This window comes from Oryctolagus cuniculus, chromosome 7 (genome assembly GCF_964237555.1).
Source record: "Oryctolagus cuniculus chromosome 7, mOryCun1.1, whole genome shotgun sequence".
In the NCBI taxonomy this organism is placed as follows: Eukaryota; Metazoa; Chordata; class Mammalia; order Lagomorpha; family Leporidae; genus Oryctolagus; species Oryctolagus cuniculus.
In genome coordinates this window covers 126,473,648-126,496,954 of record NC_091438.1, presented here as the reverse complement: position 1 = coordinate 126,496,954, position 23,307 = coordinate 126,473,648, and the positions used below count along the sequence as shown (strand labels likewise).

At 48.9% G+C, this 23,307-nt stretch overlaps 2 protein-coding genes across 7 annotated transcripts in view; one reads left to right on the top strand and one right to left on the bottom strand.

Annotated features, from left to right (window-relative positions):
* The window catches only part of RAD54L (RAD54 like), a 41,807-nt gene extending 28,171 nt beyond the window's left edge, over nucleotides 1-13,636 (top strand). For 4 of the 5 annotated variants that reach the window (XM_051856520.2, XM_008265310.4, XM_051856518.2 and 1 more), the window contains 2 exons: nucleotides 271-434; nucleotides 526-13,636. In XM_051856520.2, the coding sequence (XP_051712480.1) occupies nucleotides 271-434; nucleotides 526-736 (375 nt within the window). In that variant the 3' untranslated portion in view covers nucleotides 737-13,636. The remainder of the gene's footprint in view (nucleotides 1-270; nucleotides 435-525) is intronic. The other variant, XM_051856519.2, reaches the window with a different exon arrangement.
* Nucleotides 856-23,215, bottom strand: LRRC41 (leucine rich repeat containing 41). 2 transcript variants are annotated; one of them, XM_002715127.5, is made up of 10 exons: nucleotides 22,964-23,215; nucleotides 16,956-17,042; nucleotides 16,250-16,320; nucleotides 6,480-7,620; nucleotides 3,498-3,758; nucleotides 2,807-2,971; nucleotides 2,628-2,726; nucleotides 1,977-2,099; nucleotides 1,667-1,742; nucleotides 856-1,552 (listed from the first exon to the last, which is right to left on the bottom strand). In XM_002715127.5, the coding sequence occupies exons 1-10, from the start codon at nucleotides 23,160-23,162 to the stop codon at nucleotides 1,333-1,335; spliced, it is 2,442 nt and encodes an 813-aa protein (XP_002715173.1). In that variant the 5' UTR covers nucleotides 23,163-23,215; the 3' UTR covers nucleotides 856-1,332. The 2 variants fall into 2 exon arrangements, with proteins under 2 accessions (XP_002715173.1, XP_069934663.1); XM_070078562.1 differs by lacking the exon at nucleotides 22,964-23,215 and adding an exon at nucleotides 21,059-21,388.
* Nucleotides 23,216-23,307: the final 92 nt, after the last annotated feature.

The window sequence follows — 23,307 nt, the reverse complement described above, 5'->3', positions numbered from 1 at the left end:
AAGTGATTGTTTCTTGAGTGACTAGGAGTCAGACTTGGTGCAGAAGTCTGAAGCTATCGCAGGCAAACCTCAGTTTACCTGCTGAAGGGATTTAGGCAGGCCCTGAGTTCCTTCATTGGTACAGAAAATAGCCTGGGTGGGCAGATATGCCCAAGTATTACTTCAGGACTCACTTTTCATCCATCGCCCCCTTCTGGGTGGCAACCGTGTGAGACCCTGGCTTTCCCTGCTCCCTCTCCGTGCGGATGACTGAGCCCTCCACCCTCCCAGGCAGGAACCATTGAGGAGAAGATCTTCCAGCGTCAGAGCCACAAGAAGGCACTCAGCAGCTGTGTGGTGGACGAGGAGCAGGATGTCGAGCGGCACTTCTCCCTGGGCGAGTTGAAGGAGCTCTTTACCCTGGAGGAGGCTAGCCTCAGTGACACGCACGACAAGTGGGTGCAGTGCCTCGGCCATCACCTCTCATTCCCTGCACAGCATGGAGATGGGACCTGCAGTGACCACAGCTCTATGTTCTGTCCCCAGGCTGCACTGCCGCCGTTGTGTCAATAGCCGCCAGGTCTGGCCACCCCCTGATGGTTCTGACTGCACTTCAGACCTGGCTCAGTGGAACCACAGCACTGATAAACGGGGGCTCCAGGATGAGGTACTCCAGGCTGCCTGGGATGCTGCCTCCACGGCCATCAGCTTCGTCTTCCACCAGCGTTCCCACGAGGAGCAGCGGGGTGTCCACTGATAAGCTGCTGGTTTGGATCTAGCTAGCTGTTTGAGGAAAGGGACAGGGGAATTGGTTCTGCCCCACAGGGCCCTGCCGAATTTTGTTCTCTGAGAGAAAACCATGGAGAAAGGGGTACATGATGTTTGCCCAAAATTTATTTTATAAGAAAAACTTTTGGTTAAAAAAAAGAAAGGAATAAAGGTATGAAAGGGACCGAGGCCTGGGAGCAGTGTGGTGAGCCCAGCAGGGGAAGAGGCCTGGTGGTGGGCACTCCTACATTTCTCTAAAGCCTGGGACCTGCTTGAGGGGAGGCAGGAACCCCGGGGCAGGGGAAGAGACTGTCCTCAGTGACTGATGACCACTGTGACCTCCTGGCCTGGGGTTCCCGGGGTGCTGAGTACGGGGCCCAAAGGCTCTACACTCAGCTGTGGACATGCCTTTGCTGGGCTCCATCCAGGCCTCCAGGACCTCAGTACAAGGGGAGATGGAAAACAGAGGAAAAAGGCGGCAGAAAGAGAAAGACAGAATTGGTGGTTGGGGATTCTGGGCAGCCCATGGCTCAGCCCCTGCAAGCTGATGGTACTGAGCATGGGCCTGTGAGGTACGGGCCCCCATCACATGGTGCTGACATAATCTGCGAAGGCCTGGGATGAGTCCCACGAGTCGCTGACCACATGACAGGTGGCCCGGAGCCGCCGGATGGCTTCCCTGGCTGTGACTGCATCCTGGTCCAACCAGTTCTGGAAGAGGCGCAGGTGACCAAAGGCTCCACGGCCCCAGCGCTCCAGCCGCTTGGCAAACTCGAGAAGCCCATCTGGCTTGATGCAGTTGGAACTGGTAGGGGTAAGATGGATCAGTATCCAGGAAGCAACTAATCCCTGGTCTCTATCCCTGTAGCTCCATCCCTTGTCCCCCGTCCCCCCCCCCCCCCCCCCCCCGCCCATGTACCTGATGTCCAGCTGACAGAGAGAGGAGGATGAGTCCTCTGAGAAAACATCTGCCAGGGCCAGAAGGCCAGCATTTCCTGGAGAGAAGAGGAGAAGCGCCCATCACCTCTAGCCAAGAACAGGAAACAAGGGTATCCCAACCCCACTCAGGCTGAGGAGACCCTAGTCCTGCCAGTTCCTGAAGCCCCAGCACACAGATACCTCTATTCCAATCCCCATGTTCCTGGTGGAGGTCTGTGTCCTCACCCAGTAAGTTCCCAGGTCAAAGGCCTGGCTCCTTCCCCTCTCCCTCCCCAGGGCCCGGCCCCCACCCAGGCGGTTCCCTGGCAGCCGAAGGCCCTTCAGTGTGGAGTTGCCCTTCATAGCAGCAACCATCTCAGGCAGAAATTGTGCTGGGCGCTTCTCAAACAGACGGCAGAAGGAGAAGGTAATCTCTGTCAAGAGAAATCAGAGTAAGTTCTGATGGCTGTGTTAAAACTGCTGCCACCCTTCCTGCTCCAGTTGGCCCTGTTGAGGCATTGTGAACATTTTAGAGAAGTAATCTGTCCAAGATCCCACACTAGGCTGGAACTAATCAGGACCCAAATCAGAGATGAGCCTGAATGGTCAGTGTGAGCAGGTGCTCCTGACGGACAAGTCTCCGTTCACTTGCTGCTTTGCCCCCTCCATGACACACTATACATAGGTGGGGATCAGAGGCAGATTTCTACCTGGCACAGTGCGTTTATTTCTCCCCCTCCCCTGCTTCTGTCAGCCTCTGAAAGGTAAGAAAGCTTTTAGTGAGGCATTGTAAAAGTAATTTCCCATGTTTAAATTGCGTTTGGGACTTTGAGAAGGAAGGTCAGATTTCTATATTTTGTAGTTGAGGTCACAAGGCCAAGAAATAAACTGCTTTTGCCCTCTCTTGAAGACAACAGAGTCACAATGAAGACCCAAGAAAGCCTGGGTTCTGAGGACCTTACCTTGAAGAGTCAGATTCTGTAGCAAAAACAGCACCTCACCCTGACAGTCGGCCAGATTCATGTCATGGAAGCTCAGCCTCTTCAGGGCTAGGTTGTACTCTGGATCAGAGGGAGAGAGGCATGAGCCATGGCTTTCCTAGGTCTCCCCTACCCCCGCCTCCCTTCTGTCTGGGTCCTACCTTTGAGGGTCTGCAACACAAGCCCAAAATCCTGGGGTGAGGCAAAGGTGGCGCTGTCCAGGGACAGCTGCTGCAGAGAACCTGAGGCCTTCAGCACGGAGCAGAGCAGTGGAGCTGGCTGAGCTCCTCGTGGAAATCCCATCTCCAACTGCTCCAGGCAGTTTTCTGGATATGGTAAGAGAAGATTGCAGCTGGTCACTATCTCACTTCTGAAACAGGTCCCTTCCTGTCTAAGGGCACTACTAAAGAATGATGTGCATGTCTGTGAGCGTCTACCCTGCGTCAGCTGCTGTGTTAAGTTCTGAATAGAGCGCTAAAGCACTTGGCTGCTGCCCTCAAGCTTTTCAGGCCAGGGGCACTAGGCTATTCAAGAGTGTGAGGGATGACGGGGTAGAAGACAACAGCAACTAGGGCCATACAACAGGGAACCAAATCCAGTCTTGTGTTCTTGATTCAGACCTTTCTGAAGACTTTAGCTGCCCTAGTCCCTGTTGGGTTTATGGTGGTCTGGGCCCTGTCCTACCCAAGGTTATTGTAGTGTCAGGCCCAAAGCAGTAACAGATGCCAGACAAGCCAGCAACACGGTAGAAGACAGACTGGAGGTCCTCCGTTCCCCACACAAATGATCAGGCATGTTTGTGTGGAGGGTATGTACACACATGCACACACACACACACACATAGTGCTTCACCTGGTATCTCCTCATCCCCAATTATGTGGCTAGGGGGCCCAGCATTCCCTGGTACAGCAGGGTTCTCCCGCTGGCTGGGGTGGTCCACACGAATAGAGAGGACCCGCAGCAGGGGCAGGGCTCGCACAATGGCACGTGTCAGCTCCAGGATGGGCAGTGGTGAGAACAGGTCACTGAGATGCAGGGCCCGGAGGCGACATCCAGCCTGGCCTGACAAGGCCCTCAGGCTGTCCAGCAGGCGGAAGATGTTAGAACCCAGGCCTACGGCAGGAAAGAGATTAAGGCTCAGCAGGGGTGGCATTCAGAGACAACTCCAAATAGTTCTATTGATAATCACCAAATCTTTTTAGCACTGTTTGTCTGTCTACTCATCTGTGTCTTTTTCCTCAGTTAACTCAAACTGATTCCTGCTGTGCTGAGTCATGCCTGCAAGAAGCATCAGGGCAGAGTCACAAAACAGAAGACAGGATGTGGCAGGGCAACATGGCTACAAGCTGAATGACAAGCCCAGGTAGCTGCAGACGGCTGAACTCCTGGGTTCCTGAGCAGTTTTTCTGAAGAAGCTGGACCTTGAAGGGAAGAAATGTTGGCTAGAGAGAAAAGACAGTTACAGGTCACAGAAAATTGCAGGGCTTAAGTGGGAGGCTTGCTTGCCTAGATGGAGGCTCAGGAGACTGAGCCCTCAAGGGAAGGGCTGTGGACGCCATGTTGTAGAAGGTCCTGGAAGCCAGACAAGATATGGTTATGCTCTATTAGGGGCAACACCTGAGAATAGGAGAGGTGATGGCCCAATAGGGTGGAATAGGGCAGAATGCCAGAGTGGTGTATGATCTAGAGAGATCATAGCAACTGCTTAATGCACAAGCAATTTATGCCTTGGAACCCTTTGGTTCAATTCACTCCTATCAAGGTTTCTTGCTAGACCCTATGAGCAGAGTACTATGAAAGCACAAAGGCCCTAACACCTAGTCCAGGTTACATCAGCAAAGGCTGTCCAGCTGAGGGAGTCCTATAGAACATGAACAGTCTGAAGGAGACGTGAGGGAAGGTGTCGTATACAGAGGTCTGGTGGAGGGAAAGGACGTCCCAAGAAAATACCACCACAGTCAAGAGAGAACACAAACGACCCGTGATTAGGATGTATGGTGACAGGGTCAGCTCTGCAGTGAAGACTGGGTTATATGGTGGCAGTACAGAGTCAGGAGGAACTCTGAAGTGATAGAGCCAAGTGAAAAATGATAACCTGAGCTGGGAGTGTTGAGATAGAGGAGCAAGTTTGAGATAAAGAACTGACAGCCAAATTTGAGGGTACTTCAAAAAGTTCCTGGAAGGTAGTATGAAGGAAATGGTGGAGGTTCTAAATTTTTTCTCGACAAAAGAAACCTATCTTTTTAATAGCAACTTTCAACATTTTGAAGTTTCCTTATAAGTGTAGGATAAGAAAAAATGTGAGCACAAAGTTTCTTTGGGCAACTGAATCGACTGTGATGTTCCTCCTGAGAACAAACACAGGATGAGTGTAGAGAAGAAAGTGCATTCAGGTTGGGTGTGTTTGGGGAGCTTGTGGGTGATGTCTAATACCTGGACTCTTGAAGTTCAGGAGAGGGAGCTAGGCTAACTAGAACAGGATGTCTAGCATAGTTAGCCATGCAGATCACAGGCATGGATGCAACTGTCTAACAAGTGTGTGAAGTGGGAGCAGCTCTGAGGAACTCTGAACATTTTAAGACAACATACAGGGGCAGAAGTCAGAATTTTGAGGTAGTGGAAATGAATATTTCACAATGTAATGACTAAGAGCAGTAAGTGCTGCTGAGAGTTAAAAAGATGAATCAAGTAACAAAGAGAACCTGTTGGTGACCGAGTCTCTCAGCGTGTCAGCAGGGTAGAAGAGGCTGAAGTGGGCTGAGAAGTGGAGACACTACAGGTGACTCCTAACGTCTGTGAGGAGCCGGAGAGAAGAGTCAATACTGGAAAGAGGGAGAGGTGGTGGTGAATTTTGGTGAAGACCTGATTTAATGTTATATGTTAGTGGGAGAGAAACTGGAAGGAGGCATCATAAGAAATGGTTTAAGAGGACTGATTCTGGAGTAAGGTTGCCTGTGTTTGATTCCTGTAGCTGACTAGCTAGGTTATCCCAGATAAGTTACCTGACCTCATAGGGTTGTCCTAAGGATTAAAGTAAATATCTTGTGAATATTTAAAAATGTAAGACATTAAGCAATATATGTGTCATTACTAAGGCATTTGAGGGATCAGCTTCCCTAAGATGGGAGGCGAGGTATGGACCAGACCACAAGTCAAAGAATTGGCTTTATATAAGATGCTCCCTTTCCATTGTGGTGAAGGAGGAAAGGACAAGTGCCAATGGAGGAGTATGTAGGCTGGCAACAGTTAAAGGAGCTCATGTGTAATGCCAGCTCAAGTAGGAGGTGAGCTCAGGAAGAGACAAGAGTTCGGGAGTGGCAGAATAGGAATGGGAGCTGATGCAAACATGGTGAGGGTTCTTATGACGGGGATGACCATGAATGTATAGCAGCAATATGCAGCCTAAGATCATCACCAGGTTTACCCAGGGTTGAAGTTTTGCTACCTGGGTGAAATGTGGGAAAGGACTGAGGACTGCCTTGCAGGTTGTTGGTTTGATAAATTGTGCCCCACACCTAGTTGCTTTGATGACAAGTGGAATCCAGCCACAACCCTGGCTGTGCCCTATGGTCTTCACAGTCCAGCTGACTCATCTCATTGCCCCTTAGGAACCCCTGCTCCCAAGACTGTATCAGTGCTATAGACCTCATGTAGTTCTCCTGGCACTGACATGCTGCCACTACTTTGTGGCATGTGCCTTTTGTTTCCTTATGAGGCACACAGGAGCCACACCTCCAGCTTCCGGGCCACAGTCCCAATGCCCTTTAGGATTAGGTATGCACCCGGTGCTACTAGGGGATCCAAGCCCAACCTCTGCCCCTCCAGGGTGCTCACCATTGTAGGAGAGAGTGAGGCTCTCCAGAGACACCCAGGAGCTCAGCAGGTGGCATAGTGTCAGAGCTGCCTCCGTGGAGAGCGGAACTGTGAATAGCTCCAAGGTGGAGATGCTGCGGAATCGTTGTGAGGCCTCTAGTGCTGGAAGCCCCAGGCAGCTGGGATCTGATCCATCCAAAGCTCCACAAGCCACTTCCCCAATCTCCATCTCCTCACCATCCTCCTTCTCACCAGCCACAATAAAAACAAAGTCATACAGGTCTTCAGACTCTGCACCTGACCCTTGGCGGGTGCGAGCACCCTTCTTCCCTGCAGCTCGCTTGAAACGCTTTAAGGGCTTGGGCTGCGGTGCCGAGCTGGCTGGAGCCCGTTTGGATGAAGATGTGGAAGAGGAGGCAGAGGCAGAGGAGGTGGCAGCTGGAGCAGTGGGTGGTCGCTTGGTGCCAGGAGCCTCGGAAGTGGCTGGAGGGTGCAGCTCCTTCTTAGGTTCTGTCCCGCCTGCTGTCAGGCTCTCCTGTGTGCTCCGGCGTGTTACTCTAGTGGCAGGTGCAGCTCTGAGCATCTGCTTGGCTTCACTCTTCCTTCGAGTGGCCATCAGGGCTGCAGCGCATCGCTCAGCAGCATCCCGGCGAGGCCGGCGGGAACCCAGCAAGAGGGAACCTTCCTCCCGGGATGGGGCCCGGCCTCGAGAGGCCTCTCCGCAGAGGCGACAGGGTGGCCCACCAGGGCCTGGCTGCCAGAAACCAGCACTCATGGTGAGGATAAGGATGAAAAGAGCGGACTCTGGCACAGGCCAGGAGTACAGCGACACTTGGCTGACAGCCCCATGGTGAATGAGCTGATGCAACAGCTGCCTGAGCGACTGCTGAGCCGCCACATCAGAGAACAGCAGGTGGCGGAACTTGAGGGTGTGCAAGGAACTGGCGAGGGTCTCCAGAACCCTACGGTTGGGCTCAGCCACCAGCTCGGTTGCACCCTGCAGCATGTTGCAGATGGTGAGCTGCCGGACATGGCGGGAGCTGTGCAGAAGAGGTGAGAATCGCTGGTCGCAAAGACGTCTGTCAGAAGACACATCGATGGTCCCACGCAAGACATGGGAGAAAAAGGCTTCCATAAACTTGGCTCGCCAACAGGTCACACTCTGAAAGCAGAGAACATGCCAGACAGCCATGACATTGAGAATAATATCCATGAGACACCTCAGTTTCCCCCCTTCCAATAGTAAGCTTATCACTGAGCCAGACATTCTAAAGAATTTATATAGATTCATACAGTCCTCACCATCTGTGAGATACGGTATTATTGGTAGCCCCATTTTACAGGTGAGAAAACAGGCACACAGGCTGATAAAAGCATTCTGTGTCATTTTGGCTTTATGGAATAGCATCCTTATCTGAGAAACCTGGTCTAATTTTTTTTCACTGCATGCAGAGCCACGTGTGAAACTATTTTTGATAGTTTCTCTAGCATGTTTCAGGAATCTTACTCTCAGTGCTCTTGAACTTCTCAATCCACTGAAATTGGGGTAAAAAAAAAAAAAAAACACCCTGAATTTGAAGGAAGAAAAAAGAACCAAAGCAGAAAGAGATTATTACTTATTACTTGTGTGTACACAGGTAAGCAGTAACCGAGATTTGAACCCAGGAACTCTGGTTCCAGAGAAATTTGGCTATATTACAACTAAAACAGTCACTCTTGTAAATTCTTAATTGTTTCTAGAACATGATCCCAACCTGTCCTCTTTATTACCAACTTTGCTCAGCCTTAGGGCTCCACACCTCACCACTTCAGGTTGTTTTTGTTTTTGTTTTTCCTGATTGCTCTCCCTGTCCTCTTTTCCCCTTCTCAAACTACTTTGTACAAACACTGGATTCACCTTTATGGAACACTATTCTGCTTTAAGACACTCCATATTAATGTGAAGTCTAGTCAGTTACCTCTTCTTCAAAATGGCTGCTGCTTACCTGAGACTATTTCCCACATCTTGCTCATGTCAACGCTTTGCTGTGGCCAAGTCGGTCACTTCACTGACCCAAACCTCTCCTCTGTGTCCTTTCTATGTCCTCCAGAAATATTCTTTGCTGGGCTGAATGGCATCACTGGTGGCCATGTAATTCTTTCAGGCTGCTGGTTGGGACTGTCACTGTGATGCTGGAATACTGTCTCAGTGTTGAGTCTCTTTGCTGTGTATATGTTAATTATCCCAACCAGGTTAAAAATTCCTGGGGAACAGGAACCAAATTTTGGAACTCCAAATGCAAGTGATTTTCAATCTTTGCTGCATATCAGAATTTGTTGAGCTTTTTTTTAAGATATTCATAAGCCACATACTCAGACCTGGTGGTTCTGTAGGCTACATATGAGGTGAGGTTAAGGCATCCTTATTTTTTGAAACGTCCCCCAGATGATTCTGATGCACACCAGATATCAGGAAATATGGCTGCCAAGCTCAAAAAGGCACACTGAGGAAAGACAGTTCCCAGAATTTCTAACTGAAGACCTACCCTGAGCCATCTCCTGAAGTGAGGCAGAAAATCTGCTGACTGCGAAATAGGCCCTAGCTCTGCCACAATACTCTGGACCTCCCTGAACCTTTCCTCACATCAGTACCACCAACCGCTAACGGAGGGAGAGTACAAGTCAGAGTACTCTGTACACTGCAAAATACATTGTTACTGCTGCTAGCACTGATCGGTGCGACTGGCAGTGTGCAATGGACTTGATAGAGGTTGAGTCGTAATCAGGTCGCTTATTGGCGGGAAGCAAAGGTAGTAGCAGGCTAATGTTCCCAAAGATTAAATACTTCTCTGTGGCCCTTACCCTACCTCCATACACTCTATCCCAGAGTCACTGTCAATCATACCTGAGGGTTTCACCAGGAGCTAGGCAGTTCCTGACCTCAGGCCCTAGCTATATTCCTAGGCTGCATGTTGAGATAATTCAGGAGTGACTTCAATTTGAACTTAACTGCATGGCAGTAACAGAGAAAGGTCTCATTCACGACTAGCAGGGTAAATTAGAACAGGAGAGATCTGTGGGACTCTGGGACGGTTATGGAGACTGCACTGGAATTGTTGCCATGTTCCTCTCAGCGGCTCCTCGGCCAAGAGCAAGTCAAAAACCATTCTGTTGAGAATGATAAGCCAAGTGGGGATGGGTTTCTCCAACACCAAGAAAAGCCGACTATGAGAGAAACTGATTCTTGCATTATGATCCAGTTGTGAACAAAAAAAAGTCCTCTTTGTGGAACAGAAAAAAAATACACTCACTCTAAATAATGGACTGAAAATGTATTTGATTTACCAATGAGAAGACTAAGGGCAGAATACTGATTCAGAAATCTTCAGTGTGTAATAAAAGAAGAGGAAATGGCACAGAAAAACAGGAGAGAAAAACATCTGGCAAGAAAATCTCCTCAGTTTTGAGTGAAGGCCAAGGGTATTGACATTTCAGATTTGCTGACCCACACTTATAGTCTTGGAAAAACTTTGGCAGGTAGCCCTAGCCAGGCTTCAGCTTCCCAAGTGAGGTAGTTGGATGCCTGCTACAAGAGCTGGACCTAAAACCTGGACAAAAACGTGAACCAAGATGTGGCTATTTGGGGCCTTAACAGACATGGCAGCAGGTGTAGGTTAGATGACTAAATACTGGGCTTTTCCAGATGTGTTAATGGTTAAATATTTGAAGATCAAACACCCCAAACGTGTGAAAACTGCTGTGAGGAACACGACATAGTGATCAGGAACATGCTCTCCAGAGCCATTCTGCTTCAACCTAAATCCTGGGTCTGCAGCTCACGAACTGCAACCTAAGGCAAATCATTTCACCTCTTTCTGCCTCACATTCATCACCTGAAAAGTGAGGGGCTAATTATATGAACATTTTAGGCTTGCTGAGGGTTAAATGAATATGTGAAGTTAGTTTTATCAGCTATCTCAGTGGCTTTACATGAATTCATGAGCAGCAGCACTTCCACTGCCATTTCAGCCCACCACCACCTTTAGTGTCTTTGCTAATAAAATGTCAAAATTTAAAGGTATCTAGTCCAGGCTATTCATTTTGTGGACTTGTAGAAATGCAAGGTGACTTATAGTGAGGGCGAGAGAAATGAGGTGCTGCCAACAGGACGGGGTGGCTTTTGCCCACCACTACAATCCTTGCCCCATCCTCAACAGGCTGGAAGCTCAGACACTGGTAATGGAGGAAGAAGTGTATGCAATCTAGACAGGGTTCAGTATTTTCTTGTAGTAAGTTGTTGTTAGAGCCAGAAAATGTTCCCAAGCTATATATTGTTGGCTGTTTGATAACAGAAACATCTGTAGAAAAGATGAGCAAACCAAAAGTCATTGTAAACCAACTATGGAGTGCTTATGTATACGTAAATAGCTATACATTTTTAAAAAAATATTTATTTTAGAGGTAGAAAGAGAGATCCTTCATCTGCTGGCTGACCTCATATGGCTGCAACAGCTAGGGCTGGGCCAGCTTGAAGCCAGGAGCTCTGACAAGGTCTCCCACGTGAGTGGCAGGGTCCCAAGCACCCGGGCGATCATCCACTGTCCTCAGAGACACAACAGCAAGAAGCTGGATTGGAAGCGTAGCGCTAGGATTTGAACCAGCACTCTGTATGGGATACTGGCAAACCAGCCTCAGCATAACCTGCTGTACCACAATGCCAGTCCCTACATATTTGTTTTTACAAGTCTGAGACAATTCTGAATACTTTAAAATGCTGGGCTTTTTAAAGATCATAATATCACATATTTAAACATCTTAAAAATGATTTTGTTTTGAAAATAGTTAATACTTCGTGTAAGACTGCATAACTGTTGTTTCTAGCCTTTTGATATTAAATTTTGCTGTAATGAACATCTGGAAATGAACTGAGTACCTAGTAGAATTTTTAATCAAATAATTTAAGACTCTTGACAAATATCAGTAGAATGCCCACCAAGAGAGTTACAACAATTTCAGTTCCCACCAAAAGTGTATTAAATGTAAATTTAACCAACCCTAGGCATTACCTTTTGAAATAAAAACCAAATCAAAACAAGACTGAATTTAAGAGGTAAAATTTTACTTTCCCTTTATCATGTATAACATTGAACGTTTTTTCACTTTACTGAAGATATCTGTATATTCTGTGAGCTGTTCAAATCTTTATTCATTTTATTTGAAAGCCATAGTGATTGAGAAGCAGAGAGAGAGATTGAGAAGCTTCCATCTACTGGTTCATTCCCCAAAAGGCTGCATTGGTGGGGACTGGGCCCGGCCAAAGCCGGGAGCCAGGAAATCCATCTGGGTCTCCCGAGTACTTGGTCTATTTTCCACAGCCATCCAGACATATTAGGAAGCTGGATCAGAAGCAGAGTAGCCAGGACTGCCAGGACTCCAGCCAGCATTATTGGATGCAGGCATTCCAGTCAGTGACTTAACCTGCTCTGCCACAGTGTTGGCCCCTGGTATGTTCTCTTTCTTATGCTCTGTCTCCTTTTGTTTCACACATCTTGTTTTTAAGAAAAATTTTTTGAAAAGCAGAGCAACAGTGAGATATACGTCCCATCCACTGTTTTACTCCCTAAGAGCTTGCAAAAGCTGGGGCTGGGTCAGCTCGAAGCCAAGAGTCAGGCTATCAATCCAGGTCTTCCACACAAGTCACAGGGACCCAAATATTTGAACTATCACTTGTTGCCTCGCAGAGTACACATAAGCAGGAATTTGGATTGAAAGCAGAGAACATGAACAAAGTACTCCAATATGGGATCCCAAGTGGCCACTTAACCACTGTGCTATGATACCCACCCCTATTTACCTTTTGAATTCTGCTTATAGTGTTGGCATTTTCTTGTGGTTAAATATTTTTTAGGTCTGCACATTTCATAACTGGTACTCTTTCCATCCTGAGATTAGATATCTAACCATTTTTATTTTTTAATTGTTTTGTGTTTTTACTTTTTAAAAATTTGAGAGACAGATAGACCTCTTCTGCTGGTTCACTCTTCAAATGTCCAGTGTTGACCCAGGGGCTGAATCTAGGAGATGGAAACTCAATCCACGTCTCCTAGGATGGTGGCAGGAATCCAATCACTTGAGCCATTACTGCTGCCTCCCCAGGGTCTACATTAGTGGGAAGCAGGAGTTAAAAGCTAGAGCTGGTTATCAAACCCACATTCTGGGATGTAGGTGTCTTAACCACCATCTTAACCTCTATGCCAGTGCCCATTCTGTGCTTTTACTTACTACAATTTATTTCTTTACTTTATAAGTTTAATCTTTAATATTGAAATGATTTGAAATAAAGAGAAGCCCTATTTTTTCCCCAATTGATTAACCAATTGCGAGCAAACTGTTTATTGAATAACCCTTCTTTTCCTCACTGCTTTGTCTCCAGATTATCTATTCTAAAGATCTCTTTGCAAACACCAGCACTGCAGTCTGAAATATGACTGCTTTGTAAGCAGTCAGAGGCTATTCTTATTTTGCTCACGACTGTATCCTTGAAAACTAGCATAGCACCTAGAACTGGGCAGACAGTGTTTCTGAATTATGAGTGAGATGAAGATTACTGACATGCAGAGGAAGCAGAAGACACCCTCTAAAATGGATATGCTCCCGAAGTCAGGACTTCTGCCTAAAGCCACCAGCCTGGGGCCTCCTAAATGTTCTGAAAAGCTCTGAGCCAAACACTGTTTTCCAGGAAGTTTCAGATAATGCTGGGAAAAGAAAAGGTTTCTCCAAGAGAAAGACAATAATATAATCTTCATATGCTGGTCAACCAAATTGCTTGTGTAATACTGGGACAGAGTGCATTTAATTTCTTAAAGATGGCAGAAGGTTGTCACGGTTTTCTAAAACGCTTGCATACACTTCTCTTTCTCATAAAGTCTAGTGTCTGAGGATTTTGTTGGGTCTCAGTGTCCTCATCCAAGGGTTTCAGTCCAAATCTAGTAGAAAAGCTGAAGAATATGGGGCTAAATATTCCTGAACCCAGTATATCTCCCACAAATTATATCTGCAATTTCTGATACTAGCTTTTAAATTTTAATTTTTTTGGTCATTTAGCCTTATTTCCATAAAAAGCCTAGCTAAAATATTGTATCGTAGGAAAGTCTTTTAAAAGATTTTATTTATTTATTTGAAAGGCAGAATGACACAGAGAGGGACTGATATAGACAGAAAGATCCACCATCTGCTGGTTCACTTCCCAAATGCCTGCCAACAGCTGGGGCTGGACCAGGCTGAAGCCAGAAGCCAGGAGCTCCATCAGGTCTCTGTGTGAGTGGCAGGAACCCAAGTACTTGGGCCATCATCATCTGCTGCCTCCTAGGCACATTAGTAGTAAGCTGAATAGCAAGCAAAGGTAGTAGGGCAAGGAAGGAGGTGCCATGGTACAGCAGGCTAGTTGCTGCCTGCAATGCCAAAATCCCATGAGTGCTGGTTCTAGTTCTAGATTCTCCACTTTCAATCCAGTTCCCTGTTAATGTGCCTGCGAAAGCAACATTAGATAGTGCGAGTGCTTAGGCCCCTGCCACTCATGTGGGAGACTAGGATGGAGTTCTAGGCTCCTGGCTTCTACTTGGCCTAGCCTTGGCTGTTGTGGCCACTTGGGGAGTGAGACAGCAGATGGAAGATCACTCACTTTCTTTCTGTAACTTTGCCTTTCAAATAAATACATATTAAAATTAAAAAAAAAAAAAAAAAGCAAAGGTGAGACTTGATTCCAGGCACTCTGATATGAGATCCCAAGTGGTGGCTAACTCAGTGTACCACAATGTCCACCCAGGAAAGGCTTCCTGCTACCCTCTATCATACCTCTTATCCTATCATATAAGATCTGTTTGTAGATTTCCCTATTAAACTGGAAGGTCCTCAAGATTAGAGATGTGTCTGTATTTCTTTTTTTTAGAACATTCTCAGCAAGGGTTTGTTTTTGTTTTTTTAAAGATTTATTTATTTCTTTGAAAGGCAGAGTTAGAGAGAGGCAGAGGCAGAGATAGAAGTCTTCCATCCACTGGTTCACTCCTCAAATGGCTTTACTTCTGATATCTAGCATAATATTTGCTATGTGGTAGGTTTTTTTTTTTTTTTTTTTTTTTTTTTTATTTTTTTGACAGGCAGAGTGGACAGTGAGAGAGAGAGACAGAGAGAGAAAGGTCTTCCCTTGCCGTTGGTTCACCCTCCAATGGCCGCCGCTGCAGCCGGCGCACCGCGCTGATCCGATGGCAGGAGCCAGGATCCAGGTGCTTTTCCTGGTCTCCCATGGGGTGCAGGGCCCAAGCACCTGGGCCATCCTCCACTGCACTCCCTGGCCATAGCAGAGAGCTGGGCTGGAAGAGGGGCAACCGGGACAGAATCCGGCGCCCTGACCGGGACTAGAACCCGGTGTGCCGGCGCCGCAAGGTGGAGGATTAACCTATTGAGCCACGGCGCCGGCCAACTATGTGGTAGGTTTTAATCAATGTTTATTAAACCAAATCTATTATATCAGCTAATTATGTAGCAACAAGAGAAATTATGCTTAACTAAGAGCTCCAGTGGTTTCTACCTGAGTCAGTGAATAGCAGATTCTATAAGGCTAAGAGGAACCCTAAAAATAATCTTTTCTGGGGGCCAGTGATGTGGCGTAGCAGGTAAAGCCACTGCCTGCAGTGCTGGTATCCCATATGGGCACTGGTTCAAGTCCCGGCTGCTCCACTTCTGATCCAGCTCTCTACTATGGCCTGGGAAAGAAACAGAAGATGGCCCAATTTCTTGGGCCCCTACACCTATGTGGGAGACCCGGAAGAAGCTCTGGCTATTGTGGCCATTGGATCTGCCTCTCTGTATCTGCCTTTCAAATAAATAAATAAATAAATCCTTAATAATAATAATAATAATCTTGTCTGATCCCTTTTACAATGCCGAATTCCCTGTACTACACTCTTGTGTTTAGGAGTTATCCAGACTTTATTTTAACATGGAATGATAGGATGCTTATTACCTGTGAAATTAGCTTGTTTCATTACAAGTTCATATTTAAAGGTTGTACCTTCAGTTTAGCAAAAATGCATTCTTCTTTAGCTTCCACCCAGAACAAGTCTATTAATCCCTCTTTCACATGACAACCATTCATATATTTTAAGATGCTTCATGTCTCCCAAGTCTTCTCTTTGCAGGAATAACACCTCCAGTCTTCCACACGTGACTCATGACGTAGCTCTGATTTCTTTCTCCATTCTCCAGGTTAGCCTGAATACTGCAGAGCCAGGTGGAGCTATCGTCCCCCTTGTCTTTCAGCCTATATTACATTTACATAGGTTCACACAGCTCAGAGTAGTCATTATAAGTGGCTTCAGCACTTTGTCAACTAAATCCCTTATTCTTTTTCAGACAAGCTGCTGTTCAGCCAGACCCCACTATCCCCTACCCTGAGGCCATGCAGTTGGAATGTTTAGACTCGGTGAAGAGTTGGTTTATCATGTGAAATTTCATTTTGTTAGATTTGACCATTGTGCCAACCCTGACAAGAACTCTAGGAATCTTGGCTCTGCCATCCCTTGTGATCACTACCCTTCCCTATTTTGTGTCCCCTGCAAATATGGTGAGCAAGCAAGTCAGTGACAAATGCCCAGTGGACCAGCACTTTGTGAAAAGCTATCAGAGCCCTCCTCTCAACCTCAGTCCATCGCTGCCCCTGCATTTTACCAGCACCCAGCTTTATGTGTGTGTGTGCTATTCCTACTTTCACTGTATAAAATCAGGCCACCATTCTACCTGCCACCTTAACTTACTTCCAGACTGGAAGGCCTTGTCTTCATCAGCTCATCCCATAGTCGGCGCCAGATGGCCTGAGTGGAGAGGCCTGTAGGGAGAAATATCACACTTATTTGGCTGTTTGCTGGCTACTATGAGTGAAATATATTCGTCTTTCCTTTTGTGCTCTGGGTTCACAGGAACAACACACCAGAGTGATTAAGCACTGGTTGTAAAGACAGACTGTCTGGTTTTGAATATCAGCGAACTACACTCCAGCTGTGTGCCTGAGCAACTTATTTAAGTACCTGTTTCCTCATTAGTAAAATGTGGTTATAGCTATTTCATAGGGCTGTTGAAAGTATTATATGAGTTTCTTGGTACAAAGTGCCTAGGATAACACTTGGCACATCAGGATTAAATAAATGTTAGCTGTTAACAGATGTGTCTGAGGAACAGTGGCAGCTTGGTAAAATAAGAAGAAAAAACAGATTCAGGAGATCTGGGTTCTAATCCTAGCTTTGCTATTAATCGTGGTGCACCTGTATCTCACTTTTTCACTATAATAGGAATCATATTCTTGCTTTTTGTTTCACAGGACACTGTAGAGAATCTTATCAGAAAGCAGATGTGAGGGTACTTTTCAAAAAATGAAGTTCTGTGAAGCTATCAGGTATACTATATACCTGGTGAACAAGAGTGCCATGCTCATAACCACTGAGAAAGAGACAGAAAGACACTCACCTTTCTTGAGGGCAGTTTCCTCAATCCTCTCCAAGTAATATATATTAAGCAGAGGTAAGATGCTTTGAAGTATTGGGCCAGGGAGAGCTACAAAAACCAAAACACAAAGTTTACTTTTTCCTCCCTGGGGTTCCATGCATTATTTATTTTACTGGAAAGGAAAATGGAAGGGTAGACTTCTCACTTGATAAATGGAACCTGCAGAAATTAACATAAGTCTGTTCTAAACTTTGGCCCACTTATCTTCAGTCACTCAGTTGGCAGCTAGAATTTCAGGGGCAACAGTGAGATAATCCCACAAAACAAGCTGACATGCTCATCTAGGATCTGGTTAATGCACAATGAACCATTCTGCATTAAAAAGGTCTGACTGAGGGGGCCGGTGCAGTGGCCCACCATCTGCAGTGCTCCACTTCCTATCCAGCTGTCTGCTATGGCCTGGGAAAGCAGAAGATGGCCCAATTTCCAGGCCCCTGCACCCGCGCAGAAGACTTGGAAGAGGCGCCTGGCTCCTGGCTTCGGATTGGAGCAGCTCTGGCTGCTGCGGCCATCTGGGGAGTGAACCAGCAGATGAAGACCTCTGCCTCTGCCTTTGTGGCATAGCCTGCAACATCAGCATCCCATATAAGTGCTGGGTTAGATTCCTAGCTGAGGGACAGGCAATATGGTACAGTGGGTTAAACTGCAGCTTGGGATGCTGACATCCCATGTCGAAGGGCTATTCTGAGTCCTGGCTCCTCTGCTTCTGATCCCATTTCCTGCTAATGTGGATGGGAAAGCAATGGAAGAAAGCCCAAGTGCTTGGGTTCCTGCCACCCATGTGGGAAACCCAGAGGGAGTTCAGGGCATCTGGCTTCGGCCTGGCCTAGCAATGGCTGTTGCACCCATCTGGGGAGTGAATCAGCAAATGGAAGATCTCTCTGTCACTTTGCCTTTCAAATAAACAAGTAAATAAATCTAAAAAAAGTCCTACTGAATATGTGTGTTAAAAGGTCCTTCATAATCTGCTCTGTTCACTTCAACTCCCTGCTTAACCTCCCACACTTCAGCCACACTAAAATACTCTTTTCATTTATCTGGCGTATCATGCTGCACTCTGCCTCTGACATGCTGTACTCCAACAGGAATGTCCTTGCTCCTTTGAGCACTTTTATCAACTTCTCATCTTTCAAGTGTCATGTGCCCTTTATTATGGCTTTCTTGAATTCTCATTCTTCCAAATTGAACACTTCTATCCTTTGGGCCATTACTTTAGCCTGAACTAGTGTTTTCCAATAGTTAAGATAACTACTCTCTAAATTCAACGTATCTTAAAAACAAAACCTGCTCTCACCAACTTCTTTAGTTCTTAGAAATTATTACAGTATAGTGGCTGAAGGGCTTCGTCTCTAGAGTTGGATGAATTTGGTCAAATCCTAACTGTACAACTTAGTTGTGAATCCTTAGACCAATTATTTAACCTCTTCAAGCCTCATGTTCCTCAATTTTAAAATGGAGATTATAATAACTACCTCCTGAAACTGTTGTGAAGATTAAAGGAGATCACAGTTGCAATCTGCTCAAGATAATGTCTTGCCATAAGAAGTTCACTAAATGTTGGCTATTACTCACTTTTTTTTTTAAAGATTTATTTGTTTATTTGAAAGTCAGCGTTCCAGAGAGGGAAGAAGAAGCAGAGAGAGAGAAAGAGAGGTCTTCCATCTGCTGGTTCACTCCCCAACTGACTACAATGGCTGGAGCTGTGCTGATTTGAAGCCAGGAGCCAGGACCTTCTTCTGGGTCTCCCAGGCGGGTGCAGGGCCCAAGGACTTGGGCCATCTTCTACTGCTTTCCCAGACCATAGCAGAGAGCTGGATCAGAAGTGGAGCAGCCAGGACTCAACCTGGCACCCATATGGATTGCCGGCACTGCATCCTGCTACACCAGAGCACTGGCCCCTACTATTATTTTATCCTGTCAGTAGCATCTCTGTTCCATCAAAAACAGGTTTAAGATCTTGGAGCATAGCAAAGCTTCCATTCTAGGTCTCCTTTTATCTTTCCTTGTATAATAACTAAATTTTTTAGATTTATTTATTTATTTGAAAGGCAGAGTTACACAGAGAGAAACCGCCTTCCATTCACTGGTTCATTCCCTAAATGGCCACAATGGCTAGAGCTGGGCAGATCCAAAGCCAGGAGCCAGAATCTTTTTCGAGATCTCTGTGTGGGTGCACGGGCCCAATCACTTGGGCCATCTCCCACTGCTTTCCCAGGTTCATTAGCAGGGAGCTGGATGGGAAGTGGAGCAGTCAGGAATCTAACCCAGCACTCATATGGGATGCTGGTGTTGCAGGCAGCAGCTTTACTCGCTACGCCACAACATCAGCCCCAATAACTGAATCTTGATATCTAAGAATTTAGCACAATTCTTTATACATAGTAGGTACTTAATGTACATGCTGGAAGTGTTACTTCCCTATGCTATTACACTTACCCAGGCCACATTGTAAGGCCATCACAAAACACACCAAACACCAGAGTTAAGGGAAAGGGTTTATTGATAGGGGAAGTCCAGTAGGCTGGAGGAAGGGGGGGGGGGCTGACAGAGATAGATCTGTAGAGAGCACACGTGTGCAGGAAGCAGGTCCTTTTAGACCTTTCTGGGGGGCAGGGAAATAGGAGCAGCAAATCCCATTAGGGTAGGGGTAGAGCTGACACCTGTGGTTGGGCCATGTGGTCACCTGGCTTCTAGCAATGGCAGCAGGGGCTAGGGCCAAGGATGGTGTCCGGGGTGTAGATCACACCACAGATAGGACTGCACCATTTTACTAACACACATCACCTATCATTTGGACTATTGCAACATTTTTTTTTTTTTTTTTTTTTTTTTTTGACAGGCAGAGTAGATAGTGAGAGAGAGAGACAGAGAGAAAGGTCTTCCTTTTTGCCGTTGGTTCACCCTCCAATGGCCGCCACAGCTGGCGCACCGTGCTGATCCGAAGGCAGGAGCCAGGTGCTTCTCCTGGTCTCCCATGGGGTGCAGGGCCCAAGCACTTGGGCCATCCTCCACTGCATTCCCAGGCCACAGCAGAGAGCTGGCCTGGAAGAAAGGCAACCGGGAAAGAATGCGGCGCCCCGACCAGGACTAGAACCTGGTGTGCCGGCGCCTCTAGGTGGAGGATTAGCCTATTGAGCCGCGGCGCTGGCCTATTGCAACATTCTAATTGCTCTCCTAACCTCAGTCTCGCTGTATCCTGCTCTTGGTGATGACATTCCCCTCTTCAAACCCCTCAAAAAGGGTGGGTGTTTGGCCTGGCAGTTAAGATACTGCTTGGGATGCCCTCACCCCACATCAAAGTGCCTGAGTTTGAGCCCCAGCTCTGCTCCTGATTCCCGCTTCCTGCTAACGCTCATCCTAGGAGGCAGCAGGTGACAGCTCAAGTAGTTGAGTCCATGCCCCCAACATGAGATCCAGCTTGACTTCCAGGCTCCTGGTTTCAACCTGTCCCCAGCTCCCACCATTGTAGGGACTGGGGGAGTAAACCAGCCAGTGGATGGGAGCGCTCTCTGTCTCTCAAATAAGAGTAAAATAAATAAGATGCAACTGGAAAAAGGGAAAACATGTTTAAATAACACTTCAAAGGTTCTACATGTTTAAATAACACTTCAAAGGTTCTACTGCATCCATCTCACACCTGGCATTTACAGTCTAATATACTTTATTCCACCTAGGTTTCCTCATTGTACCCTTTCTTGCTGCCTCTACTCACTGCCCCTTCCCCACTCCTTACACAAAGCAATGCTGGTCCACTGCCTCTCTGAAGCCTTTCCAGGCTGTTTCCCAGCCCTTGCTGAGACCTTTATCCACAGGAGCACTGCTTAGCAGGCCTCTTTCTTGACCCTTCTTCTAAAAGGCCTCATTTGATCCACATTTTTCTGTGTGACTCTGACCTGGTCTAGGCACAACTCTTTCTCCTGCCTCTCAATTTGGCTGGTACATACAGCAAGGGAGGAGGGTGGTGGGGGAGGAAATTTAGTAAACTTTCAGTTGATTGTTTTGCGCGCGGGGTGGGGGGTGGGGTGGGGGGAGCAACACAGAAGGAAGTTCTTCCAGACCCTTACCTCTTCTCCCTCCATTCTGCCCCCTGTTTAGCCATCCCCTCTGACAGCCACAGGAATTCTCATGTCCTATTTCAAGCTCCTGTTTCTCCAGTCTTCATAAGCCAGTGTCTTGCTTGCTTCCTTCCAGACTACACCTTTAATGCCTCCTTTTCCCAGTGTGGGGGTCCACAAGCAGCTGCCTCCCCCTTCTAGCCAGGTTTGGCATCCAGGCTGATGCTGCCCCTCTCTGACTTCTTCCAACTTCCCCAGGCCTTTTCTGAGCCCCCTGTTCAACTCCTCAGGGATCTTTCTCCCAATTTCCACCGGTCAGCCTGACCCTTCCCAGCTGTTGGCACAGGGCCTCTCCCCACCCCCACCAGGGTGCCCCACTCCCACCACCAAGGGCCTCCTTGACCACTCTCCAGAGCCTTGGAGTTTATTCTGGAGCCCCAACCCCCTAAACCCCAGGCCTTTCTCCCCCATTCCCCTCCTCACAGTGCAACCTCACACCTCCAAACCCCACAGTGGGGCCTCAAGCCGCCACTTCTGACCTGAGCAGGGCCTTACTCCCAGCAAAAACGCCCCCTTCCCTCCCCTGACCCAGAACCTCCACTCCTGCACCCCTCTTCCTCCAGGCCATGGGCCTGGCCTACTCCTCACTCAGCTCCAGCCCTGGCCTCGGGGACCCCTCCCCCTCACAGCAGCAGACTGTCAGGCTCAAGGCCTCCCTCGACACCCCCCCCCCCCCCCCAGCAGCCAGGCCTGCTTCGCACAACCCTCACTTTCCCCTTTTCACTCCCCAGGTACTCCTCACCGCCCCACCCCACACACGGCCTCCTCGGGCCCATCGGGCAAGCAGGCCTCCCGGCCTCCGCTCCCGGCCCGCCAGACTCCCGGGCCCACAACCCTGCCCGGCCGCTCATCCCAGCGCCCCAACCCGCGCGCCTTAGCTCTTCAGCCTGGATGTCCTCCGCCGCGGCCCGGGCCTGTGCTCCCGGCCGCCCTCACGCCCAGGGCCTCCGGTCACTTCCATTTGGCCCAAGGCCTCAAGGCCTCTCCGCCGCGACGCACCCCTCCCATTCCGGCCGGACAGTCCGGGATATCCCCGACCCGGGGCCTCCTGGGCCCTTCCAGCCCGCCCGACGTCCGAGCCTCCCTCGCTGGCTGAGCCGCCCCGGGCCCTCTCCGCCCGCTCTCCGGCCTCCCTGGCCACTCCGGCAGATCCGAGTGGCCTCCGGCGTTCTCAGACGCGCCGGCTGCTCCGCCGCTCGATCCGCTTGGCACCCGAGGCCGGGTCGTCAGCCCGGCACCGTCGGACAGGCCGCGGCGACCCGAGCCCTTCGGCTTCTCCCTCAGCCCCACTCCCCTGCTCTCCAATCCGCGGCCGCACCCCCGCCCATCGGCGTGGGCTCCAGAGCCTGGCACTGGCGGGGTGTCAGGCCGACGCCTGGGGCCCCGGGCCGTCAGTCGGGCTGGGTGGCCCTGGGCCTGGCCTCATTGCCTTAGGCCAGGCCTCTCAACCTCGGTCCCTGGCCTGGACAGCCGGGCTATCCCTTGCACGTCGGTCCGACATCCGAGGTTCCCCAGCCCGGCTCAGCCGAGTGTCAGTTCGGCACCCACGGCTCATGCTCGCCAGTGTAGCCTCTGTCGCCCGGGCCCTGCCTCCTTCGCCCTCGCCGGGCCTCCTGGCCTCGCCCCCCGCGCCCCCAAGTCAGGCCGCCGTGCAGGTCCACCTGCCCATTTAGTCTCCTTCTTTACTCTGTCCAGCCCTGTCAGTCATGGAATTCATGCTCCGACCCTACAATCGGGCTTCCAGTGCCCGGGGCTGGGCCTTGCCCGGGGCCTCCCGGCCTCGCCCCCCGCGCCCCCTGGCCGCTGGGCCGCCCCCGCTCGTTGCCAGAGGTAGCCCCTCACCCCGCGACTTACCCCACACCCCGCTCTCCAGAACCCCCATATGGGCGCTCACCGCCCGCCCGCACAGCTCGAACAGGGCGGGGGGAGCGCTGGGGCCCGAGGCCGAGCTCTTCGCTGGCGCCGCCTCCCGGGACGTGGCCTCCATGGTCGTTGCCGCCGCTACCTCACAGAACCAGCAACTCCGGGCGCGCCAGGCCTCGGGCGCCGCCATCTTGGGGAGGTGCGCGAGCCCGAGAGCGGCGTCCGCCGACCGCCATCTTGAAAAGGTCAGCAGTTAGGACGACTCCATAAGCAATATAGGTAAGAACAGGAACTGCGCAAAAGAAATGTGGAATAAGTTTGCAGATTCTTCACGT

Coding starts and splice junctions, on each gene's coding strand:
- LRRC41 (XM_002715127.5), bottom strand. CDS start 23,162: ATGGCGGCGCCCGAGGCCTGGCGCGCCCGGAGTTGCTGGTTCTGTGAG. Junction 16,321..16,955: donor GGAAACTGCCCTCAAGAAAG/GTGAGTGTCTTT, acceptor TTCTCCCTACAG/GCCTCTCCACTCAGGCCATC. Junction 2,100..2,627: donor ACAGAATCTGACTCTTCAAG/GTAAGGTCCTCA, acceptor TTCTCTTGACAG/AGATTACCTTCTCCTTCTGC.